This window comes from Anastrepha ludens, chromosome 4 (assembly GCF_028408465.1).
Source record: "Anastrepha ludens isolate Willacy chromosome 4, idAnaLude1.1, whole genome shotgun sequence".
Classification (NCBI taxonomy): domain Eukaryota; kingdom Metazoa; phylum Arthropoda; class Insecta; order Diptera; family Tephritidae; genus Anastrepha; species Anastrepha ludens.
Genome location: NC_071500.1, coordinates 74,506,841 through 74,526,822, shown reverse-complemented (window position 1 = coordinate 74,526,822; position 19,982 = coordinate 74,506,841). Strand labels below are relative to the sequence as shown.

At 34.4% G+C, this 19,982-nt stretch overlaps 1 protein-coding gene across 6 annotated transcripts in view; it reads right to left on the bottom strand.

Moving 5' to 3' along the window:
- The window catches only part of LOC128859838 (folliculin-interacting protein 1), a 42,040-nt gene that overhangs the window by 9,885 nt on the left and 12,173 nt on the right, over window positions 1-19,982 (bottom strand). The window contains exon 1 of one of the 6 annotated variants that reach the window (XM_054096949.1): window positions 4,075-4,396. The exons of the other annotated variants lie outside the window; for them this stretch is intronic. Within the exon in view, the coding sequence (XP_053952924.1) occupies window positions 4,075-4,100 (26 nt within the window). The 5' untranslated portion in view covers window positions 4,101-4,396. Of the gene's footprint in view, window positions 1-4,074; window positions 4,397-19,982 lie in introns of those variants that run through there. 6 annotated transcript variants of the gene reach the window in all.

Below are 19,982 nucleotides of genomic sequence, written 5' to 3'. Positions count from 1 at the left end.
ACACTTTTTCTTCATTTTGGTGTTTCACCGAGATTCGAACCTCCATTCTCTTCGAATTCCGAATGGTAGTCACGCACTGATCCATTCGGTTACGACAGCCGGCTGAACGATCAACTGTTACAAATTTAGCCGTTTTTTCTCAGCTTTGTGTCTATAAGTTTAAGGGTAATTCTCAAGTTGACACCATATACACCGAATTTTCGAAAGCATATGACACGGTCTCGCACAAAATTCTCTCTGGAAACTTGAAAATCTGCGGGTTCCTCTCATCTTTTCTTTTATGGCTGAAATCATACCTGTCAAATGGAATATCATTTGTTGAAATTGGGAATACTTAATTCCATACTGTTGTGGCTAATTCTGGAATACCACAAACTAGTATTCTTGATCCTATCTTGTTTATATGTACTATTCATTAATGACGTTGGTCGTTGTTTCAAGTATTCTAAATATTTACTCTATGCAGACGATTTCAAACTTTTTTACAGAGTCCCTTCTCTTTCGGATACATTGTTCTTATAGGAAGGCTTGAATACTCCGAATGTCTGGGCTCTGCTCTATGTCTTAATACTAGTAAGTTTTGTCACATGACGTTTTCCAAGTCCATAAATCCCCTTTCATAAACTTATTAGATTTCAAATGCAACTCTTGTCTCAGTCAATGAATTTCGTGATTTTGGTCCTATTTTTGATTCGTCTTTCATTTCATGTTCATTATCCATATTAACCCATTTATACCGAAGGCATATGCCAACTCAGCTTTTTTGCGACGTTATGCTAGTGATTTTAAAGACTCATGTGTGCCTCCGTCATGTGGAATCCGAGGATATGAGGAACATTATCTTAGAATTGAAAGAATTCAACACAAGTTTGTATGTTTTGCTCTTCAACCTTTACATTTTGATAGTGCCTTACCAACTTACAGTGTTAGAAGCATACTCATCAATGTTTCATCACGTGAGATCCGACGACTTGTTCAAAGCTTAATGTTTATATACGATATAATGTCCGGTACCATTGACTGTTCAGATCTATCGGCCAAATAAGTTTCAATGTTTTAATAGAGTACTTCGCTCTTTCATATACATAATGTTTTATGTTGAAGTTCTCAGATCTAATTGCCTTAATTTCGCTCCTCCTAACATACAAGAGGACTTAAAGTGCTTATTTTATTTTAATCTGTAAATCTAGTCAGTAAGGTTGTTGCCATTGACTTCATTCACTTATTGGGACCTGTTCAAAAGGTGAAATTTTTTTTAATAACTACTCATTTTGTTTATAATAATAAATATAGTAAGTTATATAAAACTATAATAACCACATTTTTTACCAAAAAACTTAAAACACCGGATTTTCCCCTTGTGTATACTGTGCGCTTGTGAAAATTTTTTCTTGATAAACTGTAGTGTAAATAAACTTTAATACAAAAGCAGAAAATTGTTGCTTTTTTTATCAAATCTACATTCAGGAAGTTGACTTCTCGATAAATACATCGTTTAATATTAGCCTAGCTTTTCAAGGAAAAAGCGACAGGTATTTCATAATCGCTGAACTATATTTCATAATAGACATGTTTTTTTTACCGCCGTTCTAAGCTATTAGCCTTTTTGTTTGGGAGACTTAATCAACAAAATTAAATTGGCTTGTGAAAATGTATCTTGGCTTGTATATTGAACTAGAGACATCGGCAGCTCAAAGTGTGTTTCTGTCTGTTTGACAGTTCGGCAAATATGTTTTGCTGCGAACGACCTTTTGACTTATTTCTGTTAGTTTGGAAATGATCTTTCGCACAACTGGACGAAAATATCAAATAACTTTTTTTTTCTTTACTTTTTGTCAAACAGCTGATTGTTATTCTGCCCACTCCCAATCAAATTGTGAAGTTTGCCATTGCGCCACTTCTTTGATTACTTGGCGCTTTTTTGGATTTACAAAAACAAAATACACGTATGACTGCCAAGTAACGATGCAACGAGCTCGATGTGAATTATTGTTCAGTACCACAGAAAAAACGAGTTATGGTTTCGGTTCGACTGGATAATACTGGATGGTGTCGAATTGATCACATTTCTCTTGAGGGAGCTTCACCGTAAAAACACAATTGTATATGTAGGGATGGACTACGATTGTTCAACGTAGAAACATTTTGGTGAAAAATTTCTTAAATTTGCGGAAGGGTGAGAGATTGCCGTATGATCACAATCCAAAGAAACACTTTTAATATACATTTTTTATTGCACAATTCATTCTTATTACATTCAGGTGTAAAAAATTAAATTAAATTTTTTTAATAAATGTTGATTTTTAAGCCATAATCATTTCACAGGCGCAATGGGCTGATTTTCGGCAGATTTCATGTACCGATATGCGAACACGCAAAATTTTTCAAAAGGCGGCAATCTGAGCCGAAATTGTGCTGACTATGAACAATCAAAATTAAAGCTAATCTCATTATCGCCGCAAATACCACAATATGTATCGATTTTCATCTTGCTGGATTGGTACACATTTAAAAAATGTCTATAAATACTTTTTGCGTGGTCCGCAGATCGGCAAATTAAGAATGCAACGGCAATTGGTACAGTATAGTGTGATCATACTTCGTGCTTGATTGAATGAAATAAAACATTTGTTTTTCCAAATCATTCTCAGCATTTTTATGGATCGAAAATGCATAATTTACCCCAACAGAAAATCATTTGGGTGAGAAATTAGAGGCAAAAAATAAATACATGTGGTGCATATGAGACCACTTTGAGTGAATTTCGTCCCTTTCGCCTTTTCCAAGTTTTGATGGTTTTTGAAACGCAAGACTGGTTGGACCTTAGGTACATATTTCGAAACTATCAACAAACCTATGGTGTGAATATGTCAAATTAATATTGTCCCCATGAAGTTTGAAATATTTATTCACAACGTTTTCCATTCGATTTGTGTTGTTTGCAAATACTTGAACCATTTATCTTGGTATATTAAAAAAATGGAATTGAAATGTGATATGATAATTTATCAAGGTGCTGATTGACCGTCTTGAACTTTTTTTTTTGATGAAGCAACATCTCGAGCCACTAATATTGCAATATCGTCATGTGACATACTGTGAGATAAAAACATAATTGGGCCTTAATTACACACGCTTACATTTAATATTACGCGAAGATTTGATCGTCGATAAAGATTTATTCGCGTTGGATACCTGATAATTTGACAATGGCTCGTTTCGATTGGTTAAAATAAATATTCAAATCCATTCCATTCATTGAAAATATAACAAATACTTGTCACGAGGTTGTAACTTCGAATAATTAAAAAAAAAATGTATGCAAATCGGTCAAATACTTTTTGATAAATAATGATCACCGCGACCGTAATTATCAAAAAACACGACTTCGAGATAATCGCGACTAAAGTTTTGCGTGCACTTCATTTATGGATAAGGTAGCGCGGTTCCACGGTCTGTAACTTTCGTTCTAGTGATCCGATCTTTATGATTTTTTGAATTTATATTTTTAAGTTGATGTACTTTTAGAATAGGCCATAAAAAAATTCGATTTTTTAGTCCAACACAAGGTATATAACCCCTTAAACAAAAACCTTGGGGCGCTTGGAATATACCTATGCCACTTACAATTTTGTTGCATCGCAAGTAAAATTACCTATTGTCTGAGTTTTCGGACCGACTCACACTCCATCCTTAAAATCCAAAATAATTGTTACTGTAATTATATATTAGTATCATTGTCGTTATGTAAATAATGAAGTGATTAATCTTGTTATTTTCTTTAGCTTTTGTAAATGAAGAATGTAATGAAAAAAGAAATAAATAAAATATATTTCCAACTATAAATTTATATTGCGTTTTTAATAAATTTAAAAATATTTGTAAGGTGTACGCAGACTTTACGGGCTATGTAAATATTGAAAGGATAGATTGGCCTTTTCGGCTTCCGGCGACTGTCAATGAGATTTCATTATTACAGGCCCAACACACAACCCTCTATAGCTTGTTGAAGTTTTATAAGGAGTTTGCATGTTTATTCGTGATATACTTGCTTAAGCGTTCAAAGGAACTTACTTGTTACGCAAAATAAAGGAACGCATTCGCAAGAGGTAAACTATGTACCTTTTACCACCGATGATGCAATGTCGCACTCGTATTTTATTCAGCCTATATTCCGATGTTTTTGTTTTTAGTTTTTCCGTTCTACGATTTTTAATATTTTAAGTATTTGGCATATTTGTTGATTTCAATTGGCCACGAAATCAAAAATCGTGAGTTTTAATTATAGGGGCAAAACATAAAAGCGCCACCGACGTAGTTGATAAAAGTAATTAATTACTTTGCGTTCGGGTGATATTAACAATAGACACATTATTGGGCGATTGGATTTTTTTAATTCGTACCTCTGTTTTCTTATTTGTTTGCACCACTAACCGACGAGTGCAAAGAGCCATTTAAAGCCAATAAAAAGGTAAACACTAGTAATCATTACTCATTAGCAATTTACAATATATATATACATACATACATATACATATGTACATATAAATAGAAAAACAGCGCGAGTGCCTCCGCAAAATGGAAAATAGTAGAAAGGCTATTTCGTTATTAACACTATCAACACTTTTACGCGCGCGAATTGCAAAATCCCATGTTGAGGGATGGTGTACATAGAAATGTACGATTTTTTGGATTATTTTAGAATTGTATTCTTTATCAATTTGAAAGCGGCAATTTGAATTCTTTTATTTTATATATTTCGCCATATGTGAGAAGAAATTGCACAAATTTTGCGGAAAATTGTACATTTTTAAGCGTAGTACAAAAAGCGAAACGAATTGCTTAAACGCGCTCTTCAGTGTGGTTTATTGCGTATGCCACTGTTGCCTTGCGCGGGCTCTTATTGCTACTAACGATATATTCGTATTGTCAATATGCTGGTCTTCTGTTGCTTATCGTGTTTCTATTCTATGCGATGCGTTCGCTTGGCTCTCACTGGTTGACTGGACGGTATTCGGCATCCAAATAGAGCAGCGAATAAATTAAAAGCCGCAGTAAACGATCCAAAACGATCTTTTTTTCAAAAAATCAGACGTCAGCAAATGAAATAAATGGTTGGCGCGAACTTTATAGGCAACTCACATGATCTGTTCAGTTATTAAACTGCACACAAACGACTTGAACGACATAGCAATTAAGCAGCTCACTGGTAGACCAATTGACTACCAAGCATATGGCTCACCCATTCCAAACCCAATGGAGACGAACGTTTGTATAAATAAGACCCACTACACATATTTAAGCAACACATTAGGACCCAAACACTATGGTCCAAGGACCAACAAAATGAACAAGCCAAATTAAAAAAAAATCTCTTAGTGGGTGATAAAGCCAGTTTTTCTCATGCTCACAGTTTTACGATGCGAATTCCTACTTTGTTAATTTTTTTTTAATATTATTTGTTTGTTCACGTATTCCTGCATTTAAGTGTACGCACGAGTACGTATGTGAGTGTGTACTTATAGAATGTGACTGTAACTGCGACACAGCATCACGTGCTTTTCGCTGAGTGTTTCAATGTCAACAATAAGTCTTTCTACATATTCTGTGCGGCACTAAAATTGTGTCAAGAGGGCTTATAGTACACCTTAATTGGCCAAACGCCTGGCTAATATATATGTATTTAAATAATTCTTTAGACGAATTCCTTCACAGAAGCGATGTTATCGCAATAGAGCAGAATATCAAATGAAATCCAAAGGCATTTTGTCATTTTATTAAGTCTAAAAAATCGATCTATACCTACTTTGCCTTTTTATGGCAAAAGTTTGTTAGCTTGTCTGCGGAATTTTTTATTTCAATTTTGTTCCTCATGATAGGAATTATCCACCCGACTTTACTCTTTAGCTGGTTTGTTTAGCCTTTCCCCTGATAAATTATTACTGGCATTAACGAAATTATAGTACCCGCGAAAACGGATATTAACAGACTTTCAGTTCTTTCATGGAAAAATTGCGCCGCTTTACTTTCACCCCTCCAAATAATTTTTAATTTGTCATTGATAAGCCGGCTTTTGCATGATGAAAATCAAAAATTTTAGATATTATCGTCATGCACCCGACACGCACACATGTTAGCTGCAGGACATGCATGCTTGAGCGTCACCAGAAGCTATAATTCACAAAGTGGCACAATAATGATGTTTGGTTGATTTCGTCAAACCACCGATCTACAGTTTCGAATCTTGCTGTTTAGTGAATACTGTATTAGTGTATTTAGTGAATACTGTCTTTTTCTGATGGATAGATAAAGTAATATAAAATTTCACATTATTTACCCATTTTTGTCATTCTTTGCTTCTAAATGAGATGAATGAAGCCTTACTCGTATAAAATAAATTGCATTTCAACAATTGACGGCATTTCTTCTGAAACTTTCTTTGCCTCTTTTGGCGAAAGGGAGTATACTAGGCCTGCTTGTTTTTTTTCTTGTTTCAAAGTATTTTCCAAATCTACAAAACCAGATGACGCATTTGAGCTTCAAAACGACATTGACAAAAGGCAACTATATAATTGGCACGTACACCCTTTTTGGGAGTTTGGCCGAGCTCCTCCTCCTATTTCTGGCGTGCGTCTTAATGTTGTTCCACAAATTGACTAAATGCAACTATGGTGTGTTAATCAAATCACTTATTTACAATATCTTGCTGACGTATCATAACATTTGCCATTCTCTGTTAAAAAGTTTGAATAACATTAAAGATCTGGGCTCGATTTTTTTAAGTAATCTTTCATTTAATGGACAAAAAATGCATATTATTTCGACAGCTTACTCAGTACTAGGGTTAATGAGACGAAAAGTCCGAATTTACTGACCCTTAAATCATTATATTTGTCTTTCTTTCGTTCCAATTTGGAATATGCTACTTTCCAACCAAGTCATAAAATCTACATAAACAGAATTGAACGAGTCAAAAACATTTTTCTGAATTACGCTCTACGTTAATTGGGCTTTGTTGAGCCATTTCCTGCATATCAGTCTCGTTTGCTTTTTATTAACCTAAAGTCTTCGGAAAAAGATCAGTCCTCTCGCTTTTATTTTCTAAATTTACTTTTCGAAACAAAATTACGAAGCGATTGCGAACTGACACATTTTTTCGAAGACATCAAAATCAAATGCTTTTTAAAAAGTTTTTGGTTTGAAAATATTAAAAGCGTAGTACGTTCTTTATATTTTAATTTTCTGGTAGATCAGAAAACAATTTCCAATAAAGAAAATTCGAATACTTCAACACATAAATACATGGCACTTCGGACAAATTTAGGCTACTCTTCCATATATTGTAGTTTTTAATAATTTTGTTTACTATGAATAAAGATTTATTATGAAATAATACAACAAGGCCGACATGGCCTCTTGTTATCAGCCAAACGAAGCTTTGCGCGCTTGATGTTTTTATGTATATATCACTACCTTAAATAGAAAGATCCTCGGCTCCAATTCACTCGAATTTGCCTTGATGACTCTTTGACCGTCCTTATTTGTTTTCCTTTGAGTTTTTGCTTAACTATTGTCATTTTCACTATAACTATAAACATTTTCAAGAGAATTGGCACCAGGCGACTATGAAGTCCAATCCAACATTTCAATCCCATTTTGTTGTTTCCACGCTACACACCTTGTTATCTTCTTGTAAAATCCAAGGTTGGCTCATTCTTCCGAACATATAACATGGTAATGTTTTTTGGTAAATTTTATTCATCAAAACACAAATGCCAAATCCTTTTTTTTTTGAGAAGCAGCTCTAAACTCTAAGCTTAACTGAATGCGTAACAGTTCGTTGAAGTTGTCGATTATTAGCAGTACACCAGGACTGACGTATTGCTCTAATCGATATTTTGAGTCGCAAGCGCCGTAAACCGTTATTTGAAAAATAAAACGAGGAATCCTAACAAACGTTTAGGCAAAAAAATGTCAAGCAAAAGTTCAAAGAAAAAAATGTATTTGATTATTTGGAGAGTCCTCGCTTAGCACGAAAATCAATATCTAAATTTTTTCCAACCCTGGAAGTATACCTTCTCCTAAGATGGTTAAAAAAAGTCACGAGTTAAAAAGGTCCCATGTGAACGCATTGAAAAATAGCATTTGTATATTAATTCTGAATATATTTACTTTTAAATTGTTGCGAAATTAGTACACCACACTGCTAATTTTCTAGCAATCACCAGTCCAAACAACTGTATACCAATTCAAATGTGAGTAAGTACAGGCAATAGGCAGTGCAGGTGGGGAATGACGACTACTGAAAGAGCTGATAACACAAGCAATAAAGTACTAAATAGAAAGCAAACGAATTCTGATATACATACCTATATTTTTGAGAGTGGAATGGTATGTTTAGATGTCACACATCCACTAGTATAGCAAGATAGACATTTTGACTCATATGACTTTAAAATGTAGCACGCGCTAAGTGATCCACATGCCATTGCAGATCCACAGACAGCGCGCACCAAGATAAAAAATATTATACAAACATATTCAAACTCCAATTAAAAAACTCGAACGTTCTGCTAATAACTCATAAAGTGTGAAGTTTTTGTAAGCAACAACAAAAATTGATTCGCTACTCAAATTACTTGCACCATCAATGGAATGGAAGTGATAGACTGAAAGGCGACAATAGTCCGCACTATAAACATAAGTAGATATACACTCATACATATATACAAAAAACTTTAGATAAACCCTGCAGTAAAATATAGAAGAGTGTGGAAAAGCATACCTTTATAACTTTCAGTTCGTGAAAGTGATAGACTGAGACATAATGTGGTTGTTCGAAAATCATTATCAATCGATATGAGGTTATTGTAACGTTTACAAATATATTATATATACAAGGTGGCGCAAAATTAGTCATGCAATTTTGTTTGCGCGTAACTTTTTTACTAAATAAAAAAAAGGAAGATTTAGACCTTTATTCCATTTAATCTTTACGCGCTCCATTGCTTGTCTGTTGTTTGTTTGTATGCCGTAGCTTTCTAGTTCTCAAGTGTGAAATATGATTGGCGTACAACGGCATTTGAAAAAGTTATAAATCTTTGGATAGGGTGATTAATTTTGTGTCACCTTGTATATATACATATATGTATATATATATACACAGTTATATACTAGAAAGTAGTGCATATAATAAAAATAATAAATATTTAGCATAATCAGTAATAATAATTAGCAGTCAATCCAAACTGGACTAGTTTCGTACCAGTCAGAAAACAATGAGATTTACGTGAGGGAACTACACGTATAACTCAACCCAAATTGATGTATGTAATAATATACATCAATTTGGGTTTATTAGTTCATATGAAAAAAAAGATCATAACAAAGTGTTATAATTTTTCTCAACAAATCGAAACGTGTGCAAATAGATACGTAATTATGTTAAATAACGCAGGTGTTTATGGTACGAATAATTTTAACTTAATGTTTCCCAATTTCTGCGTACTGAAATTGTAATTTGATTTATTTAATAAATTATTGTTAATCGTTCGTTGGTTATTATTAACCTACATGATTAACAATTAAATCTTACGGTTGAAGTGACACATTCGTGGGAATAAAACCTCATAATACAGTATTTGCAGGTTTCGCGGTTCACTTCTTAGCGGTTTAGTACGTGTGTGTGAAAAATATCTTCAATATTCCAGATGGTTTAAACTTTAATTATGTAAATTGTATTATTATTATTATTTATCAACAAATTAACTAAATTAAAACGTTAATATTGAACGAGTATTATCTGCCAGTGGCATCATCTCCATAAAATTAAGTAAAAACTGTAGGTCTAGTATGTTTTGTGTTGAATAAAAGGTATACTTGTATGTGTATCCTTGTATACTAAAAATTAAATAGGGAAAATATATAATTACTTTAAATTCGGGCGCAGATATGCTTTATGAAGCTGTTAATACATTATCTAATGTACATTTTTTTAGTACGTTAATGATGTAGGGTAGTTCAGTAGTTCAGTTGTGTTGTTCATAAGTCGGTATTTTGGGGATACATATATGCTATTGGTTTATTGTAGTGTAGTGGGGGTGGGTGTGGTTTAGCCATTCTTGTTTCTTTTTGGCGTGGAGATATCGCCTAATTGCTGATTGCATATCTCTCTTTTCAAATGTGAAATCTTTTGGAGATTCATTGCCATGAACTCCTATGTGACCTGGTATCCAAAGTAAACATAAGGTGTAGCCTCCTTGCCAATGAGCATATCTCTTATGCTGCTAATGGTGGCTCAGGTGGATAGAAGATTTTGAACTGCTTTTAGAATGGACTTGCTGTTAGTGCATATAAGGATTTTACAATCCTTTTCCATAGCCATGGTTATTGCGTGACAAATGGCGACGCCTTCTGCAGTAAAAACACATGCATAGTTCAGCAAAGTTTTGTAATTTGTCCGTAGCGTGCTATCATTTGTGTCAACCACTGTGGCATTAGCTCCCATCCGAGCTCGTTCAGCTTGCCTAATGTTTGCCTTGCGGTATGAGGTCTTGCGTTGTCATGGTGAAACAAAACTTTGCATCTGTTCACTAAAGGCGGTCGATTTTTTTTAAGTGCCTCATTCAGGTTTGATAGCTGATGTGAATAATAATCAGCAGTTATCGTCTGATTTGGTTCCATATCCCACCAAATAGTCAGGATAATCTTCTTGGGGTGAAGGCCATCTGTCGGTCAGTTCTGGTGTTTCATCTATATGTAACCATTGGCGTTTGCGAACAGGATTATTGTAAAGGACCCATTTTCATCACCAGTAACGAAACGGTTCAAAAAACTTTCATTTTCAAGCCGCTGCAGCAGCGGAGAACACACTCTCTGCTAAAGGTTGACGACGGAAAGTCTATGCGGAACCCATTTTCTCAGTTTTGAGACTTTGAAACCTTTCCCAACTGAACCAGGTGCCTGTGAACTGTTCCATGCGATGAATTTAACCTCTGAGCTATCATATCGACTGTCAAATTTGGCTCAGTTTCCACGAGTTCGAGCAGGCGTCGGAGTTAAAGACTTCAGGATGACCAGCGCGTGGGGCATCCTCCACGTCGCAGTTACCACTTAGGAATTTTGAAAACCACTTTTACGCAGTCCTTACACTCGCGGTATCCTCTCCGTGTTCACAGTGTTTATTTTTGCAGCAGCAGTTGTTGCATTTTTAGCACTTTTAGCACGCGTTCGAAGATTCCTTTTTATTTTTTTAACACGTGCTTCTATCCGCGATTAAAATCAGGAACAATATATCAAAGAAAATATAAATAGTTCCGTATAATTTTTTGTATACAAAAATCGTACAAAAGTGAAATTTTGGGTAAAATACGCACGAACTTATAGGCTGACCTAATAGTACTTCGAACATTGTGGGTTTTGTACTTGGATAGCTCCAGCTTGTTGACGATTCCAAGTATTCGATGCAAAGCAGAAGAAAATTTTTGTAGATGGAAAAATAAGCTAAAGGATAAGTCTCGGTTGAATCTGATGTATACTTTCTACGATTGTTGGTAGACCAGCAAAAGTATTTTGGTTAAATATATTATACTATATAGTATAAGTGTATTAATGAGTACAGGACATTCCTTACTTGCACTGTATGCAATAATGTGTATTCTGGGAGCTAATAATTTGTTTATATTAGGAAAGTGGCAAACCCATCGGTAATTATGAAATATTATATAACACCTAAAATCTTTATTTTTGTATGATTGTGGAAATCGTACATATGCTTTCTACATATACATATGAACATTTTTAGTTTTTTCTAAGGATATCACCGTAATAATCAGCAAATTCCAAGACATCCTTTATTCGATTTTTAAAAATGAAGTTGATTTCTACGTTATTGTTTCTTTTGCACACTATTTAGACATTTTAAAGAATATTTTGAGGCCCACTCCCCACAAACGAAGACGATTTAGAGTTACATGGGGCCAACGGATGGAGATGGTTGCGAGCTGAGAGGACTTTCGTGACATAGTAATCAATGTATAGGAGAGCAATGGTGCAGCCTCTATTGAGTCGAAAGGCAACTTGTTTAGAGCTAATAAGGTGAGGTGTTTCATTAAACCATGCGATTCGATTTGCTACAATCCGTTCTTACAATTTTCAAAGACAAGAGAGAAGAGATATAGGGCGGAAACCATCGGTTGAGAGAGAATTCTGGTTTTATTTGGGAATTATGGTGGCAATTTTCTAATTTTGTGGGATGATTCCAGTGACTAGAATGGTGTTGTAAAGCCGAAGCAGTCGGGATTTCCCGACCGCAGACACTCCATTCCATTGATCAACTTGTAGGAAATTCTGTCGAAACTATGGGCTTTTTCTTTTGATTTTCCGATGGGTCGTTGGTTTACGTGTTTGTGGAGATGAACAATTTTCACCAGGAATAGGAGCAGTGTTTGAGTCCCTTCTTGAAGTTGGTATCTCGATTATTGTATTGGTTGTAGAGTTTCTATAGAAGCATCTGTCAAAATTGTATTTTCAGTATTTTATTATTATTTGTACTTACGAAAGAAATTTTATCGGTGGATATGACATTCTTTGTGATACTGCCATAAGAACTTAGCCGTTGAGAAAAAGGTAAACTATTTTTATATGAAACTATTATTTGTTTAACCTTATATTGATTGATCATAAATTCGGAAAAGATTTAACTTTTAGGAAATTATCTATCCGAGTTAAGACAAACAAGTTACCGTCACGGAGTTGAGAGATTGAGTTTATCTCAGTAGATATGGTAAATGAGCTCAACTCAAAGGAGCTTAATGCTGTCTGCGGAAGATATCAATATGAATTTTGGGCGCTCTTGATTGTCTAAAAGCATTGTTTGATTTATACGATAAATAGGAAAGAATGACGCCCAGATTTTGGGTGAATCCTTTTTGTAAAAACGGGAAATGCACAGTTTGGAAAACTAAAATTATTTTATTTATTTATTAATTATTAAGATGTTGCCAATTTAAGCGTTACAAAAAATACCAAATGGCTGTCAAACATACAAAATAGGCTCACTGCTTCACAGATGCCTTAAAATATTTATAACTTGATTTAGTAATTTTATTTGTCATCTCCATTGGCAATTTCATTGAAATTGACCATTGAAAAACATCAAAAATTTAGTCTCGAGACAGACTTTTTGGTTACTATCATATATATGTATATACATAGGGTATTTAGTCATAAGTTAAGGGTGTGATAGAGTAAACCACAAGTAATAAAGTGATTCACTAACAGGACAAAGAAGGAAAGCGAATGGGTCTGGTGGCAAACGAGGACAAAACGAAGTCCCTCCTGTCATTAAATAAACAGTTTGCACACCCGCGTATCGGCACCCACGTCACTGTTGACAGTTATGACTTCGAGGTTGTAAGAGGCTTTGTTTATCTTGAAACCAACATTAACACCGATAATAATGTCAGCCTTGGCGCAGAAGCTTGGACGATGACAATAATGAGAAAGATTATGTAAGATTTTCGGACCTTTGCACATTAGTGACGGCGAGTATCGTACGCGATGGAACAATAAGCTTGGTGGGTCTAACTGGCGCCAGTTAGCACGAGAAAGAAAATACTGGTGCACTCTGTTAAACTCGGCCAAAATCGCGTAAGTGGTTGTCGCGCCGATCAAGAAGAAGAAAGCAAGTAAGTTGTGTTGTCATTAGTTTGACTTTTATTTAAACATCCAGTGTTCGAACTCAGACGAATTGTTGTGCTGTTTTATTTGAATAAAAACGTAAAATATTCGTAACAATATAAATTATTCAAACTTTTAGAAAATCTTTACTTAAATCACTTAAAAAAAACATTGCGTTGGATAAAATATATTGGGGCCTTCACCCGGAAGCATACCTTCCACAAGTATACTGTATACCGTGGGTTGAGTCGTTATTCCAAATATATAATATGTTATAGAAAAAATAAACTGTTAACTTATCATACAAAAACTTTATTTAATGCTTAGGTTTTAACATACATTCTCTTTGTCGCTACGTGACTCTCATTTTTCTGCTTGAGCTTGAAGTTATAAACTTCGGCTCAATAAAACAATGAGAGGAATTAGAAATTTTTAATGCATGAATTCTCCTCAGACATTATAGTTATCAAGAATCGTAATATTTCATTTACCAAGACTGTTAACAAAGCACACGAAAAATCTGCTATGTGGAGTGATCACGAATCAGACCTCGTATGAGCACGAAAAATATTGTAGATCCCAAAGCACTTCAATAAACTTTATACAATACACTTAATTTCATTTAATGGCATTGCAAGGTCTGCCGGGTATTAACCATAAGTAATAATATTAGATATATAACATAGTATGTACTTGTACAAGTATGGTTTATCGTTTAGCCTGCATATAAATAAATAAAGCTAATAATACTTGTATAAAGAGTAAATATATAAAGCTTCTGTAGTGAGACGGAATTTTTCCAAAAGCCAAGTAGCCAGATAAAGAAAATGCTCATAATAACACCGCCGACAGTAGATATGTATATAACATCTCGTCCACCAAAAGTTTAATAATTAAAAGACGTCCGGAGGAAAATAATTAAAGTGTATAATGGTATTAACATAAGAATTTTGTTGTTATTCCCGTAGGAATAAACTGTTAAAACAGCTCTCAGCTTTCACAGATACGAGTAGGTAAACAGCTCATGTAGCTTAACACCAACTGTAGGAATAAGTTAAATGCTGTGTATGCCAGATACAATTGACAACCTGGAAGCTAACATTGAAGAAAATAAGACTAAATTGATCGAAAAAGTCTTTAAAATTAGACTGTTAGATTACATTTCGTCAGGAGAGCCAGAGGTGGACATCGAAGCTCCAAATAAAAATAATGCGAGCAATTAAATGAATCACTTTGTAGTTCAGTTTTTTACTTAATGTTCTCATCCTCTTAAAAACACAAAATATATGGATGTGTGCAAAACATATGCAACCAATAATAACTATTTATTTAATATTTTGTCCAATAACCATAAACGTAGAGTTTACCCTGTCGCAGAGTTTCAGTTATTTCTTGTTCGTGTGTCCTAACCTAACTTGAACATCATTGTAAAGCATTTTCAAAAAGGAAACCTTGTCAACTAAACGCAGAATTTTGTTAGAAATCAAGCTGATTTTGGTGCCCCAATTGGAAACGCTTACATCAACGAATCGATGGAACCAAATTTTTCTAGTATTCCTTGCACAATTCGGCCCGAATGGTAATGGTAATGACTGGTTCAATAATAACTCCTGTTTTAGCTTGTCAATCTCATTCAATATGTCTTTAAACAACCACCTTGATCAAAAAGTTGGCGGAATATATTCAGAAAATTCATTCATTTATTTCTAAAAATGAACTTATGCCAGCATTTGATCCAACTCTAGATATCACAGCCGTCTTCGATGTTTCCCATTACTTCCATTCGGCTTTTAAAACATGTTCCCCGTAGTGCATTGCGACCCGGTCGAACAAAAAAAAATAGCAGGGAGGCATATCAATTGAATTCGATGGATGTTGGATGCTATTCGTTCTGTTATTGGTCAAAAACTCACCTGGCAACCGTGACATATTGATAATACGATTTTTAAGCACTGTATATGGTATAATGCAAAAAACGAAACAATACGTAATATTTCTGTATCAAGCAGAGGTTCAAGCAGCAAGTTTGACAAAACATGGGAATAATATAATGCATATATTTTTCAATTCATTGATCAATTTTTTTAGAGGAAATCTTTTTCGCCAAGTTTGGAAAATTTTCTTTCTACGTTGACTTCAAAAATTATAGTACAAGTCAAACTGATTTTGCAATCTGGCCTTCTCAGGTAGACAGGCATGCCTTATCAGCTTTATCCCTTCATATTGATCAGTTCCTTGCCGCATAATACAGGGTTTTATTGAAAAGTAATGAGCCTTCCCGCGCGAAGCGTCTGCCAAGCGATCAACCGAATCGGCTGGTGGGAGAAAATGATCGTTGGACCTTCCCCTTCCACTAGAAACCGGTCCCAGTTCGCTGGCAACAACGTGCAGTCAACATCGCTCCGCGCGTGAAAGCTGTTTTAAAAGTGTGTTAGGATTTTGCAGGGGCGAAAATGCAACGATCGTTGGAGCAACGTTAGTGTGTTAGGATTTTGCAGTGGCGAAAATGCAACGATCGTTAGAGCAACGTTAGTGTGTTAGGATTTTGCAGTGGCGAAAACGCAACGATCGTTGGAGCAACGTTCAAGGTCAAAACCATGCGCATCATCTTTTTCGACTGTCGAGGCATCGTCCACAAGGAGTTTGTACCTCCAGGAAGCACTGTAAACGCGGCATTTTACAAAGAAGTGCTCCTTCGGCTGAAAAACCGCGTCGCCCGGGTTCGGCCCGACCTTGTCAACAATTGGACCCTTCATCACAACAATGCGCCGGCGCACACCGCCTTTCTGCACCTCTGCATTGGCCAAGACAATGTCAAAACTGATTTTTCACAATACCATAACGTACCTCATTCTTCGAAAAATATTTAGCCTGATTAGTGAATATTTTCTTTATGAAATTTATAAATACCTCTTATTAAATAATTACTAAATAAAAAATAATTAAAAACAAAAAGAGGATTAAGCATTAAAAAAGATTTAAACAAAATGAGTTATGCAAAGAATTAAAACAAAAACAAAATATACATGTATTTAAAAAAACTGTAACCATTCAGCATCTAGAGCTATAATGGGTTAAAATCAAAGATGAAAATAAGGAAACTTCAAATGTACGTACATCAAACCGGCTAGCAAAATTTATATTATATTATTACACTATGGTTTAGCTTAAAAACCTTGTAAAATGAAAAACGGACGGAAAAAAAGAAAAGTACAAATACGAAAAAGACTGATTTTTTTGTCATGATACAAATTAGAATAACGAAGACAATAATTTTTTGATAACTCTAAACAGTTGTTTCGCGTACTCTTGATCATTTTTCGTGGTACAATTGTTTGGCATTTGTTGGTACAACAATTGTTAGAGAGAAATTTGGTTACTAGCTACTGTTCCTCTTCATCCACAATAGATAAATCTATCTTAACGAAAGCTTTTTCCATATCATCTTCTGAATGAGTCAAATATAGTTCACCATCATCATCGCTATTCGAACTAACATCATCGTCTTCATCGTTTTTAGGAAAATATTTACTGTAAACGGCACTAAACTCCTCGTCAACACTCATTATTCTTTATTTTATGAACAAAAGACTAACAGAAATGATTACATAAACGTAGTAACAGAAAAGCCACGAAGTAGAATAAGGAGACGTAACGCAGCTGTCAACTGTAAAATTGTCAATTTGACATCATATTCGTAGTCAGTGGCTTTAAAAACCTTTAAAAACATGTTTCACTTATTTATAGTTGATGTTGCTATTTGGAAAACTTAAATTATTTTTTCTATGTTTGGAGCGCCATCTTGAATATGCCATTTAAAATTTTTCAAATTTGACACCAAAATCGTATTTAGTACTTCGAAAAATTTTTGTCACCGGGTCTTATAAGTTTTGTTTGGCATGGATGTCGGTACAAAAGCTAACTTATTTTTTAAAAAGATTTCTGCGATTTGTATTAACTTTTTCTTATTTATTTATATATAAAAAAATGTTTTTCACTGCTTCTGTGATTTTATTGATACTATTGATCTATGCTAAAGAAAATAAGCCAAACCGGATTGAAAAATATTAATATTTAAAAAAGTTACAAGGGTTTTTAGAAGTTTAAATTTTAACTGCTGTTTTCTCGAAAACTTGTTTTCGCACGTAAGGTACCTTTTCGTAGACCAGGTACATATAATATTACATAAATGCACGGGTAAACAAGTAAAAATTGGCAAAATCTGTTATAAAAAAATATATATTTAGATGCCACAATACATAAATGGCGGGAAATGCTCTCCAGTCAACTTCTTCATATTCGTTTACGATATAATACATTTTCTTTTCTTTATATTATATTAATAAAACCTTGACAATTGCATGCAAAAAATCATGCAGTATCTTTAAAAATCAAAAGCCAAAAATGTAACAAAGCGAATATTGAATTTGTTTTTGCAAAGAAGATCATACCAGCACAGATTCAATTGGATAATTAAGGTGGAGCTTCAAAACTGTAAATATTTACTTTGCTGCCTTTTTGTTTATGATGAGATCCTCAATAATTTTTGTGTATGGCAACACTACATATGACGTATATTTGGCCGGGTAACTTGTGTTCGCTGTGAGAGTGAGCGAACTCTCTCTCTTTGTGTTCGGTGTAAAAACAATTGCCCGATGTTCGTCAAACAAAATTTTAGGATTACTACAAACTTTGAGAAATACCTGCTGTTCCTTAATTTTTGTTGAAATTTAATACTTTTTAATTTTAATGCTTGTTGTAGTTCAATTTTCGAGAAACGTTTACTTTTCCAATTCACAAAAGTGAATACCCTGGGTATACGAAATAAGAAAGTATAAACTCGACTCTCCCATTACTGAACACTTACGATATGGGATATTTATACTCTAAAATAAATACCCCGGGTTTACGAAATAAAGAAATATAAACTCGACTCTCACATAACTTAGCAATTACGGTATGTGATATTTATACTCTAAGGTTTACGGAAACTGTCTCTAAGCCGAAAATATCAGCACCATATAGATATATATATATCAGCACCAGAATATCACCACAAAATATCAGCCAGTTCTAAGCCTGTCTGGAAAATTTCACACAATAATATTTTAAATTTTCTTCATTACAACAGTCTTTGCTGTTATGAACTGTTGCAATTTGGCTTTATGCCACCTTAATGAAGCATAGTTTCGCCCTTATCATTCGGTGCCTGCAATAGAAGGTATGGAAACAGTTCGCATTCCTCGACAATAATTGCAATGATGTTCACGATTTCGATTACTGACGCAAACAAGCAATGAGAGCAGACTTACAATTTGTCTAGCAAAGCAAGCAAATACACAGCCAAATTTTCGAGTCCACAAAACTACTTACGAAAGCAATCAGCAATTTGAAAGGGCAAACAATCGGTGTTGCCATTTTAATAGAACTGTACCAAACTTTGTGGATTTTACCATTTAAATAAATAAAAAAAATCGATTATGTATAAATGTAGGTCCCTCATTTGTGGAAAGTATTAGACGCTCCCACAAATAAGAGGAGGAACGCGCCCAAGCAACAGAAAAAGGTGTAAGTGCCGATTATATACATATAATAATAATTATTATTATTATACTTATATATATACATAAGCAAATTAGTTGCGCTCTCCATAAACCTAAACCGTTCATCCGATTGCAATGCAATTTTAGTGAGTTGCCGAGTACATCTGAAAAGTTATATTCGTCTGTTTGAACCCTGTTGTCAAGATATTCTAAAAAATCGTATCTATGGTACGATATAGTTCATACTCGGTATAGTTCATACCCACCTTCATTTTTTTCGAACACATGTACAAGTACGAGTTAAATCCGACCATAAATACGATTTTTAGTAATATCACCTATAAAAATGGGAGTATTGAGATTGCAAAACTAAGTTATAATCTTCAAACTGGTGTTATTTTCTCAGATTTCAGTAAAGTGTTTAATAAGTCTTCTCTTGGATTTCTGCTCACTTTTCTGCGCTGGTTTTCACTATATTTCATGGATAAAAAGCAAATCGGAGTTTTTAGAAATTCTGCACCTCGACTAATTTCTTTTAAATTTGTCATATCTCAGGTCAGTCACTCTGGAACACGCCCGGAATACGCTGAACTACTCTAGATCTCTTTCGTAGTCTAATGACGTTGAGCTTTTTTGGTCCATCAGCTCACAGAAAATTTATGTAGTTATGTGGTGTGAGGCGAATCCAACGCTGGATTACATGTAAAACTTTACAGGTCACTTCTTATACAGATTAAGGTGTCTGGATCTATTTTTTAA